We start from the raw sequence: 22,357 nt of genomic DNA, 5'->3' as shown, positions 1-22,357 counted from the left end.
CCACAGGAAACAAATCGGGAGTCCAATCAACACGGGAACCCAGCCCCGCCTCAACCCAAAGCAGAGCTGCTTGGTTGAATCCAGTCTAGACAGCTGAACTACAGTTAGAGTTGACCTAGGGATCCGTGTGAGGCAGAAGTGCTTTTGGTGAAAGGACCAGAGAGCCGAAGAAAGAAAAAATTTATAATGACTGCTAGAAACCTGGACAGAGATTCTTGGCAGCACGACTTATACAAAGGCAGTCCAGGAAGCAGAACTGAGCCAGGAGACATGGGTTCTGATCCCAGGTGCAGTCCCTGCCTGGGCCTCTTCCCTAACCAGCTCTAGCAGCCCTTCCTCTGGGAAAGCTTCCTTGACTATTCTCTCTGCCCCAAGAGCTTATTAGGATTCCTTTCTGCAGACTGAGTTTTTGTGGCATTTATCCCGCCCCCCAAGATTATTCATTTGAGAGAGAATGAGAAAGCAGAAGCAAGGGGAACAGCAGAGTGAGCACGAGTAGGATCCCCACTGAGCAGGGAGCCCAACACGGGGGATCGATCCCAGGATCCTGGGATTATGACCTGAGCTGAAGGCAGATGCCTTGACTGAGCCACCCAGGCGCCCTGTGACATTAATCTTAACCTCACCTCCCAAAGGCAACTATAGTTAATACGTTGTTTTCATCCAACCTTTTTCTTCTTGGAGGCAGCCTATTTCAGTTTCTACTGTGAAAGTCCCTGAGGCTATCTCCTATCTTCCTGGGGGCATTCAACCCCTAGGCCCTAGCCTCTGTGGCCCATCTGTATCCATGCCCCATGTCTTGGGAGGGGGTCACTGGGACTTCAATATCCACTTACCTTCAGATTGCATTCTTCTTTCTGCCATCCGGGAACTTCCATATCTTTCTTTGAAAATGGCTACTTATTTAAAGTAAGTTGTTATTTTAGCCAGTAACCTCATGTATTTATTTAGAGCAGGACAAAAATGGCTGAGTTAGCTTTGTCTACCATGCTGACCGGCAACCTGATTTTTCCAGTATTTGTTTTTTTAAAGAGATTTTATTTATTTATTTGATAGGGAGTGAGAGAGAGAACGACAGGGGAGAAGGTCAGAGGGAGAAGCAGGCTCCTCATGGAGCTGGGAGCCCGATGCGGGAATCGATCCTGGGATTCTGGGATCATGACCTGAGCTGAAGATAGTCGCTTAACCAACTGAGCCACCCAGGCGCCTCTCCAGTATCTCTTTTTAAAAAGTTTCTCATATACATAGTTTTGTTTCCCATTTTTCTATTTGACAAGAACACATTTCCGCTTGGGGTTATTTTCTTCCAGTCTCTATTGTTTAGCACAGAGAGGGTTCATAAACACCACATGTTTGCTGAAGGGCATCTGATATAAACAAATAACTCTGGAAAGACTGGTCAGTAAGGTGAAGTGTGTAAGGAATCCTGAGAGGGAGGGATGTGAGTCGGTGGAGCAGAAGGTATGCATGAGTGTGGAGAGCTGTGGGTATGTAAGCTTCTTCATAGGCAATTCACTGTGGAGTTCCCAGAACTGTTCACACAGAAAAAAGCAATGTCCTCCTCCTTCCTTTCTAGGTAAGTCTACAAATGTTTATCTATAAGCTGAGACTGACTCACAGGATGCGATCAGGAAACCACTTACCAGCTGCTGCTGCTTTTCCTTTTTCCTCATTAGAGAAGGCAAGAAAACTCTGTCGAAGCAGGTGATGCAAGAATGAAGCTGACTCAGAAATACCCAATCCCCTCAGGAACTTCTCCAAGAAAAGGATTGGCCATTTTATTAGCTCCCATCTGGAGGCATTACACTGAGACCACTAAGAATCCCTGGTGATTATGGCCACAGGGAGGCAAATCCACAGTGTAATTTGGTACACTGCAAGAATATTTAGTTTTCAGTAGATAAGTTAAAAATTCAAAGGAGACAGAGTGATAACAATCTTAGAGGGAATGAGTGAGATGGGGTGGGAACAGACAAGGCAATGCTGGCCTTCCTGCAAATTAGAAACAACTTACATCACTGAAAATCGGTCACATTTAAAGGATGGATTTTTTTTTTTCTTAAAGAAGATGACATTTTACCACCATCTACTGTGAAATTGTAGGAATGAATGCACCAACCTGTGGGATCCCTATAATTGTGAGATCCTCTTTTTGTATATGAATCTGCACAATTGTACAATGGAAATGAGCACTTAGTCCAACTGCAGTGTGTGCCAGGCACTTTCCAGACACTGATCATCAAATGTGAACCACCACCCTATGAAACAGGTATTTAGACCCTAATTCTACAGGTGAAGGAAGTATTAGACCATCTGGGGCAGGGAGGAAGAGAAGAGGATATGATCAGGAAATAAAGGGCAAAGTGGGCTTCATCTGAATTTATCACAATAAATCAGTTGTGAAGATTCTGAGAGGTTAAGTAACTGACCCTACACCACACACCCAGACAGAACTCTGCTTAGAACCAGGACACCTGCAGTTCTACTGGGTTACTTCTCTGAAGTGGTACAATTCAGCACAGAATCATAGTAAGATACAAAATCTACAAAGTACCTGAATACATTAAGATTGACTCCAGAACCAGACTACCTTGTGATATCCTCTACACATCTGTTTCACTTGGAGAATAGTCTGAATTTCATATTATATACAAGTGGTGGGAATCAGGTTAGCATCTAAGTCTACTAAATTGGTCAGAATCATTGCTTAGTCTTCAGCAACTTTTATTTCACCAAGGGCTCATTAAGTAAACATTTTCTTATTATGTTAATTCAGTCCGACCCGTGGCTTATAATTATAGCTGCAAACTTAAGGGCAAGAGTCTTCTGATCTTGAGATGCTCTTCATGCAATAATACTTCCCTGTGTGTGTAGCAGGGTGGGAAGGTGGAAGTTGGAGTGGAAGATGGTATTACCACTGACTGAGCATCTGCTAAGCCTGGTATGGTGCTAAGCATTTTCCATGTGCTACTCTAGTCAATCCTCTTCAATCCTGAGGGACATTGGTGTACTTTTCAAAGAAAAAAAAAAAAGGTTTTATGAGGATGCACAGATTAGTAAGATATAGAACATCAGCAAGGAGCTCATGTGTAGGTGGGGAAAGACAGTAATACAATAAAAGTTCAGGTGTTACAAGACAGAGGGGAAAGGCGGTAGTGACGGCTGTGGGGGGAAGCAGGCTGGGGGGACTTGAGATAGGGTGAATATCTGCTCAGATCAAATTTTTTAGACCTGTTTTCCCCACCAGGGACTATTTTACTTCAAAGCCTTTCAGTTAACTTTTTCCTCAAGTAGGAAAAGACCCTGGGGAAGACAGCCTCTAGCAAGCACGTCCCATGCGGACAATCGGCCACAGTCCCTAACGGTGAGGCACAAGGGAGGAGATCACCAGCTGGGGGTAGTCAAGGACTGATGGCTGAGCAAATACTCAACCCAACCCTAATCTTGGGAGAGAATCTGCTGATGGGAATCTATAGGCAGTGGTGAAAAACCAGATTTTTCAAGAGATGTTCAAATGGTCAGTTCTAATTATAACCATACTTGACAACAACAGGTGAGGCAAGACGGAATTTAAAGACTGAGAGGAAATTAAAATTCCCCAACCTGCCAACCAACCTCCAATTTTCTCGACTATTTTAGGACTATGGTAATTAGCCATACTCTGAAGACAATTCTACAAAATAGATTCCTCTGTCTCTAACAGGCCCACTCCAGCAATTTAGTCTTCCTGTCTCATGTGTAAAATGGAAGTAAAATTAAAGTTCATGAAAGTTAGGCATTTCAGATACAAGATATTACACAATAGTTCCTCTTACCTGAACCACATCTGAACTCCCAATATTAATAACAAGCAGATGTCCTAAAATAGTATGCAATGAACATTTAAAGGAAACTAGAAGTTTGAGATAATAGCATCTCTTGATTTCAATTTTTAAAAATTGTAGTTAAATGAGAAAGATCAAATGGCAATTCAAGTATATAATCTTGGAGAATTTACTCGTTTGGCGCTGATGAGCAAGTGAACTTTTTCACCTCTTTTACCAGCCCTTTGAACAGTTTCTGTTTAAGCTGCCAAATATGTTCCTATAAGCTCTCCAGAACATCTTCAAGTCAGGACTCTGCAAGTTGCCTCCAGGGCTTAGGTACCTCTAAGGCTGACCTTCCACAGGGCTTGCTACCATTTATTCAACAACGATCTTTTCTGCTATTGAACAAAGCTGTCTCCGTGGACCTCTTTATGTAAGCACCACTCAAACTTTCTAAAATCAGTGTTAGAGCTGAACAACAACTCAGAAGACACCTCACCCAACCACACCCTGACTGAGCACACAGAGGAAGGATCGTACTGTGAATCACTTGCAAAGTCCGGGCCCAGGACCAATCCTCCATACCAGGGGGCCTGGGGAATCAGGGTTATCAACAGCATAGCAGGTGCCTGATACTTGACATTTACTCTCAATTATTCAATCCCAAGAAAGCAGTGGCCCCATTTTATAGATGATGAAACAGATTCACAAGTTAAGTAACTTGCCAAGTAGCCAAGTAAGTGACAAGGCAGGAATGAAACCAATCCTGTTTAGCAACAACACCATGCTTTCTTCACTGACTCCTGAGGTCAAAAACTTCCACTTCAGTGCTCCTCAACCAATCTGAATCCATCCCACGTCACATCTCCATCAACCCAATATTAAATTCAGAGCACATGAGAACTAAGCCATCTATCACACGGTGTCGGTTGGAGAAGCATACTGCTCAGGCTGCAGGGACATTTCATTTGTTTAAATGTTTTTATTTAAAAAAAATTAAAGACCTTCATGGCACAACTTCTTCCCAGCACAGTTATGTTTTATGTTATACCAATTACAATACAATTACAACCAATAAATCAAGGGGGCGAAGGGGAACTTCTGACTTCAAACTTAAAAAAAGGTGGGGGGGGGACCACTTCAAACAAAATAAAAAAATACTTAAAAAAACTTTCAGAGTAAATGCCAACACAACTGTCTTATATTGGCATTCCATTTCCTGCCATCTCATCAACGCAGACACAGGTAGTGCTGAGAAATAAAGTGTCCCAATACAAGGTATACAGATGAGGTAATTTACAACAACACAGAAGTTGTTACTCTGTAAACCCTTGCCCCCCACCCACCCGCCCAACTGGGTCTTCTTTTTTTCATGCTTCTGCAGTGACTCTTTAAGTAGCATTTTAAAAACTTCTATTTATTTTAAAAGGCTCTCAGGTGGCATTTCAGAGTCCTCTGCATTCACCTTCCGTCTCCTGCAAGGTCTGATGCGTGTTTAGGAGGTCCAGCTGTCTGCAGCTCCCCACATCAGCCTCAGCCACTAGATTCTCTGAGCTATAAGGGTGGGATGTGAAGTCCCGATTTACAACCCTCCTCCCCACCTCGAAAGGAAGAATTCATTAGTCGTAAGTGTCCTGTTCAAATCACAATCCAGTGCAAATGTATCACAAACTGCATCTCTGGCACATCTGGTGCTTTTAGCTTCTGCACAAATTCAACATGGTAACCCCCACAGCATTCCAGGGCATAAAAGGGTCAAGAACAATAAATATCCACTGTTAAGTGGCCACAAGAAAGAAAATCACCCTGCCACACAGAATGTTTTCCCTATGGTTGAGAAGCATTATAAAAGGAGGCTTTAGCTTCCTCTAAAGTTTACCATTATATTCACGAAAGCCACCACCTTGATCAAGTTACTAGAGCCAAGATGGGTTATAAAGTTAGATAAGTTCATTAAATTCAACTCGTGAAACAATTATGCTTGTCTATGGTGCCCAGGCGAGAAAGGCTTATGATCTATAAAGGTAGGAGAAAAGGGAACTAAGACTTTAGGCCTTCAAATATGTTGGAAGAATTTTTCCTAGTTCCCACAAGCAGCTACTGTAATGAAAGAACAGGAGAAAATACAGAGCTGATGGTTTTCCTATTGTGCTTAAAAAACTAGGCTTCCTCAGTGAAGCACCTGATAAACTTAGGTGGTTGGATTACAGTGGAAAATCCACTTTACACACACACAAACACACAAAAACTGGCGACTTTTCCATCCCCAATCCCTGCACTGCTGAGACACAAAATGAGTTTTATGGCAAAGGATCCTTAATCCCCAGAGATGCTTTGGCTTGTGGTGCTTTTTTAAGGCCTCTCTGCCCTGCCCGGTACCATGGGTCGAATGAGGGGTGTATAAAAATGGGGGCCTTGGGAAGCCTCCACGGTACAGGGCTGCAGGCCCCTCGGATGTGAACGTGAGACACCCACCCAGCGAGACCTTTACACAGGGAACTTAAATCTAACCTTGATAAATAAAACCAAACGTTTATTTACACCAAAGAATTCCAACACTGGATCTTTCACATATGAAGGACAAAGTATTATATATATACACACAGCAAGGGGTGGCAGGGCTGTAACAAGAGAGTTCATAGTTTTCCCACAATTACAGGTCTACCATTTCAGGTTCACTGGAGATAGTGGCTCTGCTCCTACCTCTCAGATACATTTACAAGACTGAGGGGCAGGTCTTCTCACTGGATGGCATGTGAAGGAAGGGGAATAAAGAAGAAAAGAAAGTAGAAAGCTTAAGATGAAACCCGGTGTGGCCACATCGTCCATTAGCTCTTAGAGAGTTGCTAGCATGAAACCTATACAATGTTTTTCTTTTGTAAAAATCAATAAGTTAAGCCCAGTAAGTAACTGAATTCAAAATGGCCAAGTCAAAGAAAACTGGAAAAGATTTTCCCTTCCCCTCCCACCAGCTATAGAGCACGTGGGGAGATGAAAGAGGAGAGGACCAAGGTAAGGAGCCCGGGAGGGAAGGTATTAACAGGACCGAAACTAAAAGCATAAGTGAGTTGGATTTAGGGTTAGGTCAGTAAGACATGATTCATATTGGACAGAAGTTTTCAGGACCTGTCTGCACTTTGGGGAGATTTTCAGCATCTCAATGAAACAAAGACATATTTCCACTAAATTCACCAAGACAACCCCATTGAAGCACTTGGAGTAAAGTGAGGAAAGGTGAGCAGCAGTACACTGCTCTTGTAGCTTGGCCTTAAGTTTGGGCTTCCTCCTTCCTTCCCACCTCCCTTGAAGAAGATACATTTTTGTACTCTCGGGAGAAGAGCATGAGATATTAACCCCCCATAGTGTGGGATGGTGGGGGAGCAGTGGTGGACATGGAAAGGTATCTCCACCCAAATGCAGCGGCTGGGATTGAGGCTGGTTCATCTTTGTTCTTTAGTGATGAGAAACTGAATTTGAAAGGAGGGAAAATTTTTGTCCGTGAAATATTCCACCTGCAGGTAATTTTTCAGGGAATCCCCTGAGTTATGAAAAGTTCGAGTTAAAAAAAAAGGAAAAAAAAAGAAAAAAAAAGAAAATCAGCCTATTATAATTTTTTTATGACTGAACTACTATAAATCCACAAGCAACGGTTCAGACACGGTGCTTCTGAAGTATTTCACCCCTCCCCGCCAGGCGCAAGCTGCATCAAGGAGAGCGCAGACGCCCCCACCTCTGCTTAGGCATCAGGAGACAGAAGGGGCCGTTACTGCTGAGCGCCAGCGGCAGCTGGAACAGGCATCCCAAGGGGGTTGGCAGCAGCAATCACTGGTGAGCCTGCCAGAGGTCCAAGGGGTGAAGGGGTTGGCACTGAAGAAATCCCTAAAAGAAAACAGCTAACCGTGAGCCAGATACTAACCACAGAAATCTGTCACCAGTTTTACATAGTACCTATTTCAAAAGTGACACAACAGTTATTTTCTTTGTAATCTCTACACCCCAGGTTGGGCCCTATGGGGCTCAAACTTAAAACCCCAAGGATCAAGAGTCACACACTCTTCTGAGTGAGAAAGCCACGAACCCCAGTAATTCTCTTTGTGAAGGCCTCTACTCACCCGGATTTCTACAAAGTAAAACTAATTTCAAATTAAAATTCATTTCTAATCAATTTAGAAGAAAAATTTTTCTTTTTTTAAAGAAATCCAAACTCAGAGAGTTTAAGAAGTCTGTACAAATCAGTTAGTAAGTGGCAACCATGTTTGAATTAAAACTGATGCCTGTCTAGGCGTCTATCCAACCAAATTTTCTGCTCTGTAACCTTTGTTAGTACAGTGGTCACTACCCACGGGTGGCTACTGAGTACTTGCAATGTCGCACCAAGGAACCCTGCTTTAAATTTTATTCTATTTTAATTAACTTAAACAGTCACATATGGCTAGTCATGGCCCTACTAAACAGCACAAGGCTAGAGTCAAAGCTCACGTGTTCTTGCATCATGCTGCCTAGTTAGCTGGAAGCTTTCAAAATTATCAAAAGTCATTTTCAGTGAGGAAATGCTAAAATTGTGTTTTAGAATTTATTGCCATTTGGTTTCTTCTACTCATCTAATGACAAGAATTACCTATAAGACTGCCCTCTTCAATCAACCAGTTAATTTTCAAATTGTTATATATGTATTTTTTAAAATAGGTAATATATTCATATGGTACAAAATACCAAAGGTTCAGAAGAGTATATAGTAAAAATTTCTCTTGCCCTTTTGCTTGTATCCTTCCTGAAATATTTTATGTCTAAACATGAATATAATTGTGTAACAATGTGCAAATAAAGTCATATATAAGGAATGTGGTTATAGAGTTATCTATTCTTGTCCACTCCTGGTTTTGGACATGGTTCTGCATTTTGCTCTTCTCATTTCACATTATTCTGGACCTGGAGCTAAAAAAGAACATGAGACACTTACTCATTCTTTTCTCTGGCTATAGAGCTTTCCACTGAATGGATGTCCTAAAACTGATTTAACCAGTTCCTTACTTGGAGCTGTTTTCAATGCTTTGATATAAATAAATCTACAAGTAGCAGCCCTGGATATATATCATTTTGCCCATAGGGAGGATACCTAGACAGTTAAGTTCTAGAAGGTAGCTAGTTCTTAAAAAACAAACAAAAAAACCAACTGTGACAACAATTTTGTGAGTGTGTCAGTAAATGTCCTCACTGTATAAGCACACCCACATGGATAATTCTTAGGGGATGAGCCTACAGTTTCTTTTACAAAACTGTGTATTCTGTACAAACACTCACTCTTGATTCGTGATGACTCAACAATAGTAAAAAATTAATTTCATACAAGCCTTTACAAATTTACTAGGCACATTATAGGGGCTCTGGAGAACCACTCTTAGACACTTACATGCCTGTATATAAACCCCACCTTTATCCCCACCCCTAATTTCTTAATCTTGCTTGTGAGGAACATACAACCACGGTCATTCTAAACTACAAGATGAAAAAAATCTCTTTTTACTCTCCATGGTTTGTTGGGGACTTTCAAGTCCCTCTGGGAGAAATTTTTGGAACTCTGGCCTGGAAGAGACTGCTCATGCCCTCCTCAGTGTCACTAAGTACACCGGGTATCAAATAGCACACTGAAAGCTGGTGAGGAGACTGCACAGGGAAGTGCTGCCAAGAAGATAATCACTACGGAAAGGAGAAGGGCCACAAGAAATCAGGCCACAAAGAGAGAGCAAAACTAAGAATAATTACTGACTTCTACTTTTGTCCCCCCAGGGAAGTTACCAGTGAACTGACCTGACATCATATTGGCGCTGCTGACAGGCGTACTGCCCCCCGGCATGCTAGACGAGCCCATTCGAGCCTGGTCCTTCACAACAGTATCTAGAAAAGACAAAAAGGGTTAGGCTCTTCTATTCCAGAAGAACGTTAAGGTGGCAAGAGCCTTCACCATGAATTTAGACAAGTAATACAAAACAGGACTATCTTTCTTGTCAAACTGTGGTAGAGGCCAACTCTTAAACCAAATGGGAGGAAGGTGTGGTAATTATCCACAGCAGAGCTAATTTAAAACAAAATGATTTTGTTAGGTTTTAATGAGACAATATAACCTAACCTGGCCAAGACAATAATATAGTATCAGAGTGAATGGCTTTTATTGCAGTCCACAGCTCAGTTGGTCAAGCATGGTCCAACACTGGCCAAAGCTACAGGTTTTGTGCAGGGTGATGCTATGATCAGACTTCAGGCTCCATTTCAATCGGCCTGTCAGTTTGCTTTAGGTCTAGAAGATTAGGTAAGATTGTAATCAGTTTACTACAAAATCATCTCACCACTCCCCAGGAAGCAACTCAACATTGAGTGGGACTCAGTGGCATTTTCACCCAGGATAACAGTTAGTTATGGTCACAGACCTACGTTAAGGTGTTCATACAATAAGATGTTCAAGCCTCCTAGGTTCTCTCCAACGCATGAGTCCCAGACAAGGTCAGATAAAAGGGTTGCTATGCTAATTCAACTACTCCAGAGTCAAGAAGCATCACCCACACAGGAAGAAAAGCAGTTTACTCAGGAGTGATCATGCGGCAGGCACACTATTAGAAAACTACAGTCCTCCGAACAATTCTGTAAGACAGCTGCCGTCACTATCTCCATGTGGAGAAACTGAGGCTCACTAACTTGACGGCCAGCTAAGGGAAGCTCGGATTTCAATTCTGCTGGGCCCAGAGATTTCTTCCCAACACATATTCTCCCTTGCCTTGTAGAGATGGCTAGGTGGGCCTGCACAATCTGTGGACTGGTCAGTTGGACTCACAGAAATAGGGGTGCTCCATGGCCTCTCTTGCCGTGAGCCGTGACTGGTGGTCGTATCGCAGCAGCTTGTCCAAGAAATCCAAGGCCTCAGGGCTGACAAGGTGCTGGTTTTCACTGTGGACAAAGCGTTCCCATCGCTTACGGGAGTGTCTGTAGAGCCAAATGGGGAATGAGAAATGGACCAATGGGCACAGAAGCCCAACATTTCCCTTCTACATCTTCTTTAGTGTCTAGGAGCCCAGCCACTAGCAAAGAGAGATCAAAACTCAAGAGGATAGGTCTTCTACCACTCTACCACTAGGAAGACAACAAAACTGAATGGAGAGACTAGAAATAGCAGTGTTGCAGAGAAGAGAAATCTGGATCCCCATGATTCTATAAAACACAATTCATGTTACTACAGGATTAAGTGCTCCTGTGTAGCAAAGAGGTCAGGTGCTGGGTTAATCAGATCTTTCCTTCCTCCACACAAATTCCTGACATCTCTGCCACTTGGCCAGCAAAAGGCTTTTTGTCAGGCAAATCACCCAGTTAAGTGGTTAATGAATTTGTATTTTGTCTAGTTCCTACTGTCAGAGTAGACTGTCTGCAAATAAGTCTTGGAGAATGCATTTACTTTTCTTATTACTCTTAGGGTTTTGTCATTTGCTAAATCAAGAGATTTCAAGTTTTGACTCAACTGTAATCCTTCTCCTAAAACTTACAATTCATTCACTGACAGAATCTGCCAACCATCCTCTCCACACTCAGAATGCTGGTAAGTGAATTTGGAAAATGGGCCATTCGGTTCAGTGCTTTTGCCACAAGCCAACACATGCAACACCCTGCCTCACCAGACCCTCACCAGCCCCATGCAACACCCTGCCTCACTGACACACTTGCAGCATTGGCAAAGAGAATGTAACTATTTTGAGGATCCAAAGTACCTGTTCATATCCAAGTACTTAAGGCACAGAAGCATAGATTTTGTTTTATGACTTACCTGCCTAAGATATCGTTGAAACGTGGATCTAATTCAATGTTGTACTTGTCAATATAGTCATATAAGTCTTCTGTCCCCAGAACCTTGGCTATCCTCACCAACTAGGATCGAAAAGAGACAAAAACCCACACCCCAAACACATTACAAAATTCAGCCAACCAGCCATAAGTGAATTAACAGAAAAGGGTCACTATGGCTAAAGTTATGAATGTGAATTCCTCACAATTTATTTAAAATTTCTGGGTGTTGAGGTGGCTCAGTTGGTTAAGCATCTGCCTTTGGCTCAGGTCATGATCCCAGAGTCCTAGGATTGAGTTTTGCATCAGGCTTCCTGCTTGGTGGGGAGTCTGCTTCTTCCTCTACCCCTCTCACCTGCTTGTGATCTCTTTCTCAAATAAATAAATAAAATCTTAAAAAAAAAAAAAAGTTTCTGTGCATGGCAGGAAGGAATTTCCATATAGAATTTCCCAATTATTACTCAATATGATGGCGTCAGGAAAAAGCAAATGGTCTTATAACCTGGTTCCTTCTCCTTAAAACGTCTCCCCGGTCAAACTTTATTTCCCGCCTTCACAACCCAACAGAAGATGTCACTTCTTTTAGGAATATGCTCTTGTACTCAGACCACTCACTTCCACTAACTGCCTTTTTTAACTGGTCGACTCTGACATTTACGACTGCAACTTATTTCCTGTTATGTTCTGCTCCCTTACTGGATAGACTATGAACTATTTGAGAGAAGGGACTATTCCCCACCCCCCCTTGTCCTCAATCCTGCATGATCCTAACAATAGTTACTGATTTTAATTGAATTCAGGTGCTGTTCTTTGACCCATTTAAAATGGCCATTGTGCTCAAACAAGACAACAGTACCTTCCGTAAGGTCTTAGAATCATTCAAGATTCTTTTGAATGAAATGGCCCCTTGATCTTCAAGGGGAAGGGGAGCTAGTATAAAAAAACACCATCCATATTTTTACTGACAAACATCAACTTAATCCATAAAAAGAGACAAAAGGATCATAGAAATACCACATATAAATCAGTATGTTGGAGGAAACTTTCCCAGTCATGTTGGGGGAAACAACTCTAATGAAAGCTAACCACTAGGAGATTCCAAGGTAATGTCCCATTTCTTAAACTACTGTTCCTTTATTTGTATGTATGTTTTATAACAAAACACCAATCTGAAAATCAATGTCAGCTTGGCTGAACAAGTGATAAACTGGAAAATATTTTAGGGGCCCACCCTAAGAGATTCTGAATCAAAAGGTCTCAAGTGGGGGCTGGTCATCTGTATTTTAGCAAGATCCATAGTTTCTCATGGGTAGGCAGATCTGGCCAGCACTAAGTTAGTCCACTGGGTTCCCTAATGGGACAACATTATCACCTGATCATAATTATCATGTCCATGGAAAAATGGCTCCTTCCGGAAGATCATACTTGCCAGCATACAACCCAAGCTCCACATATCCAAACTATAATCGTACATCTGCATTAAAGTAAAAAAGTCAGTTATCATACATAAGAATGAAATATCATTTCAAAATAAAAATTGCTCTTTATTATTTAAAAAACAAAACAAAACACTCCATTGACTCAAAATCTGAAAACCAATAAAACTTTCATGTATTTTCTGTTTTTTTTCTATGATCCCACCACATTTCAAAACAATCCATATTACTATTTGGAATTACTTTTTCCACTTACCTAAGAATGTCCCAAATTGTTACAGCCCATGGGAAACTTTTAATGTACAGCACTATTTTATTGAATAAATGATTAGACAGTGGTTTTTTTTCATCACCATTATAAATAATGTTGTGAAGAATATTTTTATGCACAAGATGTTTTCTGAATTCAGGTTTATAGCCTCAGGAGTCCAGAAAAGCTGTTTCTAGGACAGAGTCTGAACTTTCTATCTGGTAACGACACCTGGGAAGACCAGGCATGAAAGGTACTTCTGAGGACTTTGTCTCTGAGGAGAAAGAGGACTTTTTCCTTGCTCCCCCTCCCTTTGGCACATGGAAGGTGTTTAGAATACAGTTTAGGAAAATCACAAAAGAACATTTTTGAGTTTACCTTAACGTTGGTTAAACCTAGCACACAATTCTCAAACTAGCTCTGGAATTTCTGATTACAGAAAGTATCTTTGGTGTGTCTTCTCTTCAGTTAGAGCAAATGCAGATCTATTCTGATTCTCCTGACATTATGACGATAAAAACATAAGTTATGATGGAGGATGAGAAGTGACTCATACTTTACACTTGAATGAAAGGGACAGCCATGTTATGTGCATAAATAGCCTACTCAAAAGCACAAAATGAAATTTTTCACAAATTAAGTGAAAAATACAGGACTGAAATTTTATCTGCCCTTCTTTTCTCACCTGATAGTCTACAAGTAGCTCAGGACCTTTGAAGTATCGGGAAGCAACTCTGACATTATATTCTTGGCCAGGATGGTAAAACTCAGCCAAACCCCAGTCTATTAGTCGTAGCTGAAAGAAAAAAAGAGAATAAATCACGAGCAACTTTATCTTTCAAGCTACCCCTCACACTGCCATCAGAGTATTCTTAAAAATACCAGCCATGTCACTTTTTTTTTTTAAATTTTGTTTATTTATTTGACAGAGAGATAAAGATCACAAGTAGGCAGAGAGGCAGACAGAGAGAGGGGGAAGCAGGCTCCCTGCTGAGCAGAGAGCCCGATGCAGGACTCCATCCCAGGAACCTGAGATCATGATCTGAGCCAAAGGCAGAGGCTTAACCCACTGAGCCACCCAGGCACCCCGCCATGTCACACCCTTAATGAAACACTTCCAGTAGACCACCTAAGTGTATTTAGGATGCAAATCAAACTTCTTGGGGTGCTTGGATGGCTAAGTGGGTTAAGTGTCTGCCTTCGGCTCAGGTCATGATCCCAGGGTCCTGGGATTGAGTCCCACATTGGGTTCCTTGCTCAGTGGGGAGCCTGCTTCTCCTTCTACTTATGCTCATGCTCTCTCAAATAAAATCTTAAAAAAAAAAAAAAAAAAAAATCAAACTTCTTGGCTTGGCATACAGGGTTCTCCATGACCTAGCTCCTGTGCTCTAGTGAGACTGAGAGTTCCTGAAAAACACCATCTCATTTTGTAATTCTGTACAATTTTTTGAATTGCTCCTCTGACTAGAAAGAATGTCTTCCATTGTCCAACCTAGACTAACTGAACATATCCTCATCTTTTGAGATATTAAAATAAGCCCGTCAATGAAGTCTTTTCTAATTATCCACATAGAATTAACCCTTGTCTTTAGCTTCCTGAACCTCAAATATATTTCTTTAATAGAATCTACAACTCTTTATTGTATATTTGTTTTCTACCTTTCTTTTTTAAGATTTTATTTATTCATTCGACAGAGAGAGACACAGTGAGAGAGGGAACACGAGCAGAGGGAGTAGGAGAGGGAAAAGCAGGCTTCCCACTGAGCAGGAAGCTGATGTGGGGCTTGATCCCAGGACTCTGGGATCATGACCTGAGCCGAAGGCAGATGCTTAATGACTGAGTCACCCAGGAGACCCTTTACCTTTCTTTTTCATTATGCACCGTAAGCTCCTTGAGGGAAGAGACTATGTAATTCACTTCTGCAATTTTTAGAATTCAACACAATGCCCAGTACATAGAAGACAAATATTTGCGGGGTGCCTGGGTAGCTCAGTAGGCTGGGCATCCAACTCTTGATTTTGGCTCAGGTCATGGTCTCAGATGTGGGATCAGGCCTTACATAAGGCTCCATGCTCAGAACAGAGTCTACTTGTCCCTCTCCTTCAGCTCCTCCCCCAGCTCTCTCTCTCATAAATCAATGAATGAATAAATAAAATCCTAAGAAAAAGAATTTGCTAAGTGAATGAAGGGAAAAACCATACAAACCACTCTTATCAAAATATATTCACAAAATCAAAAAAGAAGTAGGCAAGCCCAAGAGGCAACCTTATTTGCCCACTCTGCCAAGCACAACAATGATCTGAATTAGGAGTAGTAGGGCCTGCGTAGTGCCTGACCACTCTGGCACCATCTTTCCAAGTTCACCGCTAACTAGGTACAGTGTTTTCCTTGTTTCGGTAATGAAGGAAAATGTAACAAAAGCTACAAAAGCAAGCATAACCTCTGTATGCTTTTTCTTTTTACCCCCTTAACATTAATGCTTCAGAGCCTTCTTTGACCTTATGAACAAGCACTCCTAGATGACTATTTCTGGTCTGTGGCTTCACAGACAGTACCTTAGCCTTTTCCACCCATACTCTCTGGCCCACATCTACCAGCTAACTCTTGCAATCACCTAACAGACATATTAAAACTAAACTTCTTTTTTTTTAAAGATTTTATTTATTTGACAGACAGACCACAAGTAGGCAGAGAGATAGGCAGAGGGAGAGGGGGAAGCAGGCTCCCCGCTGAGCAGAGAGCCCAATGTGGGGCTCAATCCCAGGACCCTAGGATCATGACCTGAGCCGCAGGCAGAGGCTTTAACCCACTGAGCCACCCAGGCACCCTTTAAAAATTTTTTTATTTTATTTGTTATTTTTATTTTTTTAAGTTTTTTACTTTTTTGAGAGGGAGAGAGCACAAGCAGGGGGAGGCGCAGGGGGAGAAGCAGACTCCTATGGAGCAGGGAGCCCGACTAGGGGCTTAACCCGAGGACCCTGAGGTCATGACCTGAGCTGAAGTCAGTCACCGAACTGACTGAGCCACCAAGGCGCTCCAAAACCAAACCTTTGATTATTCCCTGCATATTCAGGTCAAAATTTTCACCCTGGATTCTTGTTTCCCTTACACTGCACCGCGACTGTCAACTGTCAACTGACTAGCATATTCTGACCAAAGTTATCACATCCACTGTCAGCACCTCTCGTCTGACTTACTACAATAGCCCTTTTTCCTAACTGGTCTCCTTGCTTTCACTCCTGTCCTCTACCTCTATTCTCTACAGAGCAAAAAGCTTTCATTTAAAAATGTTTATAAAGTCACACAAAGTTGGGAGATGCTCTGTATATCCTTTACCCAATTTCCCCTAAGGGTAACATCTTGCATAACTACAGTAGAATATAAAAACTTACTGGCACAATTCAGACAGATCTTATTTTCCAGTTTTACAGGCATGCAGGCATATAGTTCTTTGCAACTTTATCAATGCTCAGATTCACAGAACTTCCCGAAGATACAGAGCTGTTTCATCACCACAGGTGTCCCTTGTGCTATCGCTTCCCCATCACTTCCTAACCCCTGGGGAAACCCCTGTTCTCAAACTCCAATTTCATTGTTTTGAAAATGGACTCACTAGTTAACTTTTTGACTGCTTTCCCCCCCTCAGCATAAAATCTACCAAGTTGTTCATTATCACTAGGTTCTATCCTCTTTCTTCTCTTTAACGATTAGAGAAAGAGAGAGACAGAGAGAGACAGAGCTCGCGCATGCACAAGTGGGGGCAAGGGTAGAGGGAGGAGAAGCAGACTCCCGGATGACTGGCTTGATCCCAGGACGCCGACATCATGACCTGAGCCGAAGGCAGATACCCAACCGACTGAGCCACCCAGGTGACCCAATCTGGCATTTTTCAAAATGGCTGTGCCACTCCATGTTCCCATCAGCAATGCACGAGACTGAGTTTTTCTGCATCCTTGCCAGTATGTGGTATTGCCATTTTTTAATTTTAATTGTTCCAATAGATATGTAATGAATGTTTTAAAAATGTTAAGTGAGAATATGTTAACCTTCTGCTTAAACCCTGCAAAAAAGCTCTGCATCTTCAGAGAAAAGGCCTGACAATGATCTTTATGGTTTTACATGATCTGGTTCTACCTCTTTGATCTCATTTTGTTCCTCTCCCACCTGTTCATTCTTTTTTTTTTTTTCCTTTCAAGATTTTATTTATTTATTTGACAGACAGAGATCACAAGTAGGCAGAGAGGCAGGCAGAGAGAGAGGGCAAAGCAGGCTCCCTGCTGGGTAGACAGCCCGATGCAGGGCTTGATTCCAGGACCCTGAGACCATGACCTAAGCTGAAGGTAGAGGCTTAACCCACTGAGCCACCCAGGTGCCCCTCACCTGTTCATTCTATCTAGCTCTGTTTCAACATGCCAGGCACTGTATATTCTTGCCTAAAGGCCTTTGCCCTTGGGATTTCTTCTATCTGGGACACATTTATTTCTGTGATTACATGACTGGTTCCCTCCAAGTGCTGAAATGTCAACTTCCCAATGAAACCTCCCCTTTATAACATTATTTAAACTGCAATACCCTCCACTGTTCCCTATTCATGATTTATTTCTCTTCCACATCACTGTTTTAACTTTTTTAGTACTTATTTTTTTAAAAAGATTTTATTTACTTATTTGATATAGACACACAGACACACACAGCAAGAGAGGGAACACAAGCAGGGGGGAGTGGGAGAGGGAGAAACAGGCTTCCTGCCAAGCAGGGAGCCTGATTCACGGCTGGATCCCAGGACCTTGGGATTATGACCTGAGCCAAAGGTAGATGCTTAATAACTGACTGAGCCACCTAGGCACCCCCACATCACTTAAAAAAAAAAAAGAGTATGTGCAAGAAAGCACACACACATGCAGAAGTTGGGGAGGGGCAGAGAGAGAGGGGAAGCAAACTCTCCACTGAGCATGGAGCCTGAAATGGGGTTTGATTCCAGGACCCTAGAATCATGGCTGAGCCAAAGGCAGATGCTTAACTGACCGAATGACCGAGCAAGCCACCCAGGCATCCTTCTTCCACTTCACTTTTAACCTTTCTATCCCATCATCCTCCCTCAAATCCAAGTTCCCTATAGACAAAAATTTTTTTTGTCTATTTGTCTCATGCCTACATCTCCAGCCTCTAGAACAATACCTATTACGTAGCGTGAGTCTAAAAGAATTATTAGCTGGTGAATAAATCAACTATGTCCCCAAAGTCTACAATGGATAGTCATCACTGCCTATAAAAGGTGGGCTTAAAGGTCACCTTAAAAAAACCGACTATAAAGCTATCTGGGCAGTGCAGCTGTATTAAAAACATCTGTAGAGCTCAGGGACCTCAAGACACTTGCTAATAAGGAGGCACATTTTCTGAATATTTTATCTATATTACAACCGTGTATACTTCTCACAATAACCTAGTGGCACACAAACCAAGTATTAGAATACCCATTTTACAAGTAAGAAAAGGGAAGCAAATGAGAAAGGAGTTTTCCCAAGAGACTAGCTATTTAATGAATGGAACCAGAAGTCAGCTTCCCTGCCGAAAGCTAATGTTTTGTCCACTAATTGGTTTCCTTCCTTTTTTTTTTCTCAAAGTAATCTCTATGCCCAATATGGGGCTTGAACTCAGCCCGAGATCAACAGCTGCATGCGCTTCTGAGTCACCCAGGTGCCCCAAATCTGTTTCCTTCTTCTTCTTTTTTTTTTATTTTAAAGATTTTACCTATTTATTTGACAGAGAGAGATCACAATAGGTAGAGAGGCAGGCGGGGGGTGGGGGGAGTGGGAAGCAGGCCGCCCTGCTAAGCAGAGCCCAACAGGACTCGATCCCAGGACTCTGAGATCATGACCTGAGCGGAAGGCTCAGCTCAACCCACTGAGCCACCCAGGTGCCCAAATCTGTTTCCTTCTTGATAGTATTCTTAGGAATATGAATATTGATTTCAATATGTTACCAGTGAAAGTGACAGATGTTGAAGATGGGCTGATTAACTCTATCATACAAGTAAGTAACACTTGGTAGTCTATCACGTTACCTTTCTGTGCTCATGATCAATCATGACATTATGGGGCTTCACATCTCTGTGCATAATTCCCATGCTGTGACAATAATCCAGGGCCTGTACGAGGAACAGGTAAGAAAAAAAGAGTTAGCCTGCTGAAAAGTGATTTTCTTAAAGTCTTCTCTAACTTTTTCCTCCATAGTTTTCCTTCTAGCCTCAGCCCTGGGAGTCAAGATTAGGACAATCACTCCCACGTTACTCTTCAGACACCTGTTCAAGATTCCATAGTCAGGCAAACTCACAGCCTCTGAACTTCAAGTTCTGTTCCTACACTGTTGTTTCAACTTCCTTTTTGTTCAAAAACACCCAAAGTGTACACCAACTGCATTACTTTCAATCTTTCCCTCTTGCCCAAAGGCTGGATCATTTTCACAAACATACGCTCCTCAGAAGAAAACTGGTCTGTACCACAAACCTCTCATTCAAAGAACAATAATCCTCTAGCAGCTAAGAGTCCACAACAGAGGTTGGCAAACCACAGCCCATGGGCCAAATATGGCCTGCTGTCTGTTTTTGTGAGTAACGTTTTATTGGAACACAGCCATACCTATTTGTTTGCAGATCACCTCTGGCTGCTTCCGTGTTACCACAGCAGATATAAGTAGTGTGATAAAGACCCTATGGCTCACAAAGACAGAAATTTTACTGTTTGACCCTGTACCTGATTGATGACATCAAATCTGATTTGAAAACCATGTCCAATCTGAAATTAAGGTGAAATGAATGGCATAACCTTCGGGGTTTGCTAATCCCAGCCTTCAAGTCAATTGATGTCACTGGCCAAATTCTTGTCCTTCCTGAAGGGCAACCTGGGTTCTTATGGTTCCCAGGGCTAGACAAGTATACACTTAACTTTTGAGGTCCTGCTTGCCACAGTACTGCATGAGCCAAGGGAAAGATCAAATATCTCTGCTGGCATGGTTTCTTTAGGGCACTACTAAGGCTCAAATGCAGGCTTTATAGCAACCCTCATTCGGTTAAGAAACTTTAGCCACCTCTTAGCAATTTTCTCATCTATAAAGCTGATCTTAATGCTGATTAGGAGCAAGATAATTGGTGATCCCACTTTAGAAATCAAAGTCTACTCTAAGTCAGCAATCTCTTAAGAAGAGATTTACATAATCCTTAGGACAATGACCCCCGTGACAGCTGAGTTAGTTTACTGTTTTACTTGTTGAATTTTAAGTAAAATAAAGTATTCCAGAAGCTAGCATATGAGAAATTATTTTTGTAGGTTTTAACAATTGTAACTTTCCTAAGAGCATGGCAGAGATAACATACATTTTTTTAAAGGGGCCCCAGCTCACTTCTAAATGCTGTTTCCAAAGCATTCTAAATTACATTCCTACTGGATTCTATTCCATAATGCTTATTACCACACGGGTTCTGATGCTGTTAACTTACTAAAATTTTATATGAGGAGGCCCCTTTCTTTCAACATATTTTTCAAAGTCAAGTCACAGACTTTTTCACAGTTAACTGGACTATTTAACAATAGGAAGATCAAACTAAAGATATTTAGTATTCCAGGTTCCCTTACCTTCAGAATCTCATACATGTAAAATCGAATATCATAGTCTGTTAACGTCTGGTACAATTGCTGTTAAAGACAAATGCAACAATTGAGCTCTGATAGGAAGGCAATTTCTCTTCTTTGTAGTAATTCAAACCAAGGCTTGGCTCATTTGCTACTGTTCCAAGATCTGTTTACTGGTCTCTACTTCTCCAACAGAAAACTTGCTTTTTAAAGAAGATACTTTGGGTCTTGAACACTGTATGTAAAACTGAAGACTTACTTAAACTTGTATTGCTAAAGCTATACCCCACTGTTGGGAACATATCAACTTATATATGCAACATGCATTGATGTTATATATCTGCGATTTAGTCTGCTTTTCATTTATCTCCAGACCTCATATAAGGCATTTTGGCACATACACGCCTCCTTAGTAGGGAACTAACCCATTTTTGGCTTGCATAGTTATAGGCACCGTGGATTACCAATAGGTATGCAAGATGGCTTGCTGACAAATCTGTTAATTTAACAGAACTATTCCTGTCCCAATTTAAAAGTAAATTCCAAATAACTTTCCAGGTTCCAAAAAGTTGCAGATTTTTTTTACATCTACATATCATTAAATGGTTAGTGATATCCTCTGACAGTTTTCCTTGAAGTTATCTTTCTGATTCTGAAATAGTTTTTTTTCTATTTTTTCTCCTCTAGCAAAGGATTCAACCATTTACTGATATGTAACAGTCTTAATACTAGACTGGTGCAAAGGCCAAGTCAGAAAACTTTAGTTTGTAACTCAAGAGAGTGTCCATATTCCTGTGCTGCACTGGAACTAGTGGTATTTAAAATAAGCAGGCCACTGGATGGGATGCAAGTCAGAGATCTGTTGTAGAGGTTTGTATCATATCAGAATTTACACCACCCTTCTCTATCCACCCCTTTTTAATATCTACACCCCAGAGCTTCAGAGGAATCCCAAGGTATAAGGAGACCTTGCTTTACATATGAAATACATTCCTTCTTGAATACGGTTGTTTTAAACTCAAATGCCTTAAAACCAGATCCTGACTGAACATGTGCTATGGCCTTTTATTACATTTGATATCTGTAGAAACTGTCAAATGAATGGTAAAGGTGGTAAGAAGTAAATGTACTGGTAATTGAAAAGAGCACAAAACAAATATAAGAGCAAAATATCAAGATGTAGAAAGTGGACACTGCTTGTATGGGAGTTTCTCTACCTTAAAATTTAGCATGGTAAGGATGAAAAGCTCTTTTTAAGCAAGTCAGAAGGAAGCTCTTCTAACAGTAACATCACTAAAAGCCTTTCTATGTGGTCTAAAAATCCAACACTTTGAAATGGTTGGTTATATATTATACCTTGAAGTCTGTGTTGTTTACGTGTTCAAAAACCAAGGCAGGGGTTCGTGACTAGG

General features: G+C 41.5%; 1 protein-coding gene across 2 annotated transcripts in view; it reads right to left on the bottom strand.

Moving 5' to 3' along the window:
- Positions 1-6,318: 6,318 nt before the first annotated feature.
- Positions 6,319-22,357, bottom strand: part of CSNK2A1 (casein kinase 2 alpha 1) — a 53,993-nt gene continuing 37,954 nt past the window's right edge. For both annotated transcript variants that reach the window (XM_045980149.1, XM_045980150.1), the window contains 9 exons: positions 22,302-22,352; positions 20,949-21,008; positions 19,382-19,465; positions 14,002-14,112; positions 13,003-13,104; positions 11,614-11,714; positions 10,633-10,781; positions 9,615-9,701; positions 6,319-7,685 (listed from right to left, as the gene is read on the bottom strand). In XM_045980149.1, coding sequence (XP_045836105.1) covers positions 7,570-7,685; positions 9,615-9,701; positions 10,633-10,781; positions 11,614-11,714; positions 13,003-13,104; positions 14,002-14,112; positions 19,382-19,465; positions 20,949-21,008; positions 22,302-22,352 — 861 coding nt within the window. In that variant the 3' untranslated portion in view covers positions 6,319-7,569. The remainder of the gene's footprint in view (positions 7,686-9,614; positions 9,702-10,632; positions 10,782-11,613; positions 11,715-13,002; positions 13,105-14,001; positions 14,113-19,381; positions 19,466-20,948; positions 21,009-22,301; positions 22,353-22,357) is intronic.

Source organism: Meles meles, chromosome 16 (assembly GCF_922984935.1).
Source record: "Meles meles chromosome 16, mMelMel3.1 paternal haplotype, whole genome shotgun sequence".
Classification (NCBI taxonomy): domain Eukaryota; kingdom Metazoa; phylum Chordata; class Mammalia; order Carnivora; family Mustelidae; genus Meles; species Meles meles.
Note: the sequence above shows the minus strand (reverse complement) of the source record. Positions and strands in the feature narration are given on the sequence as shown.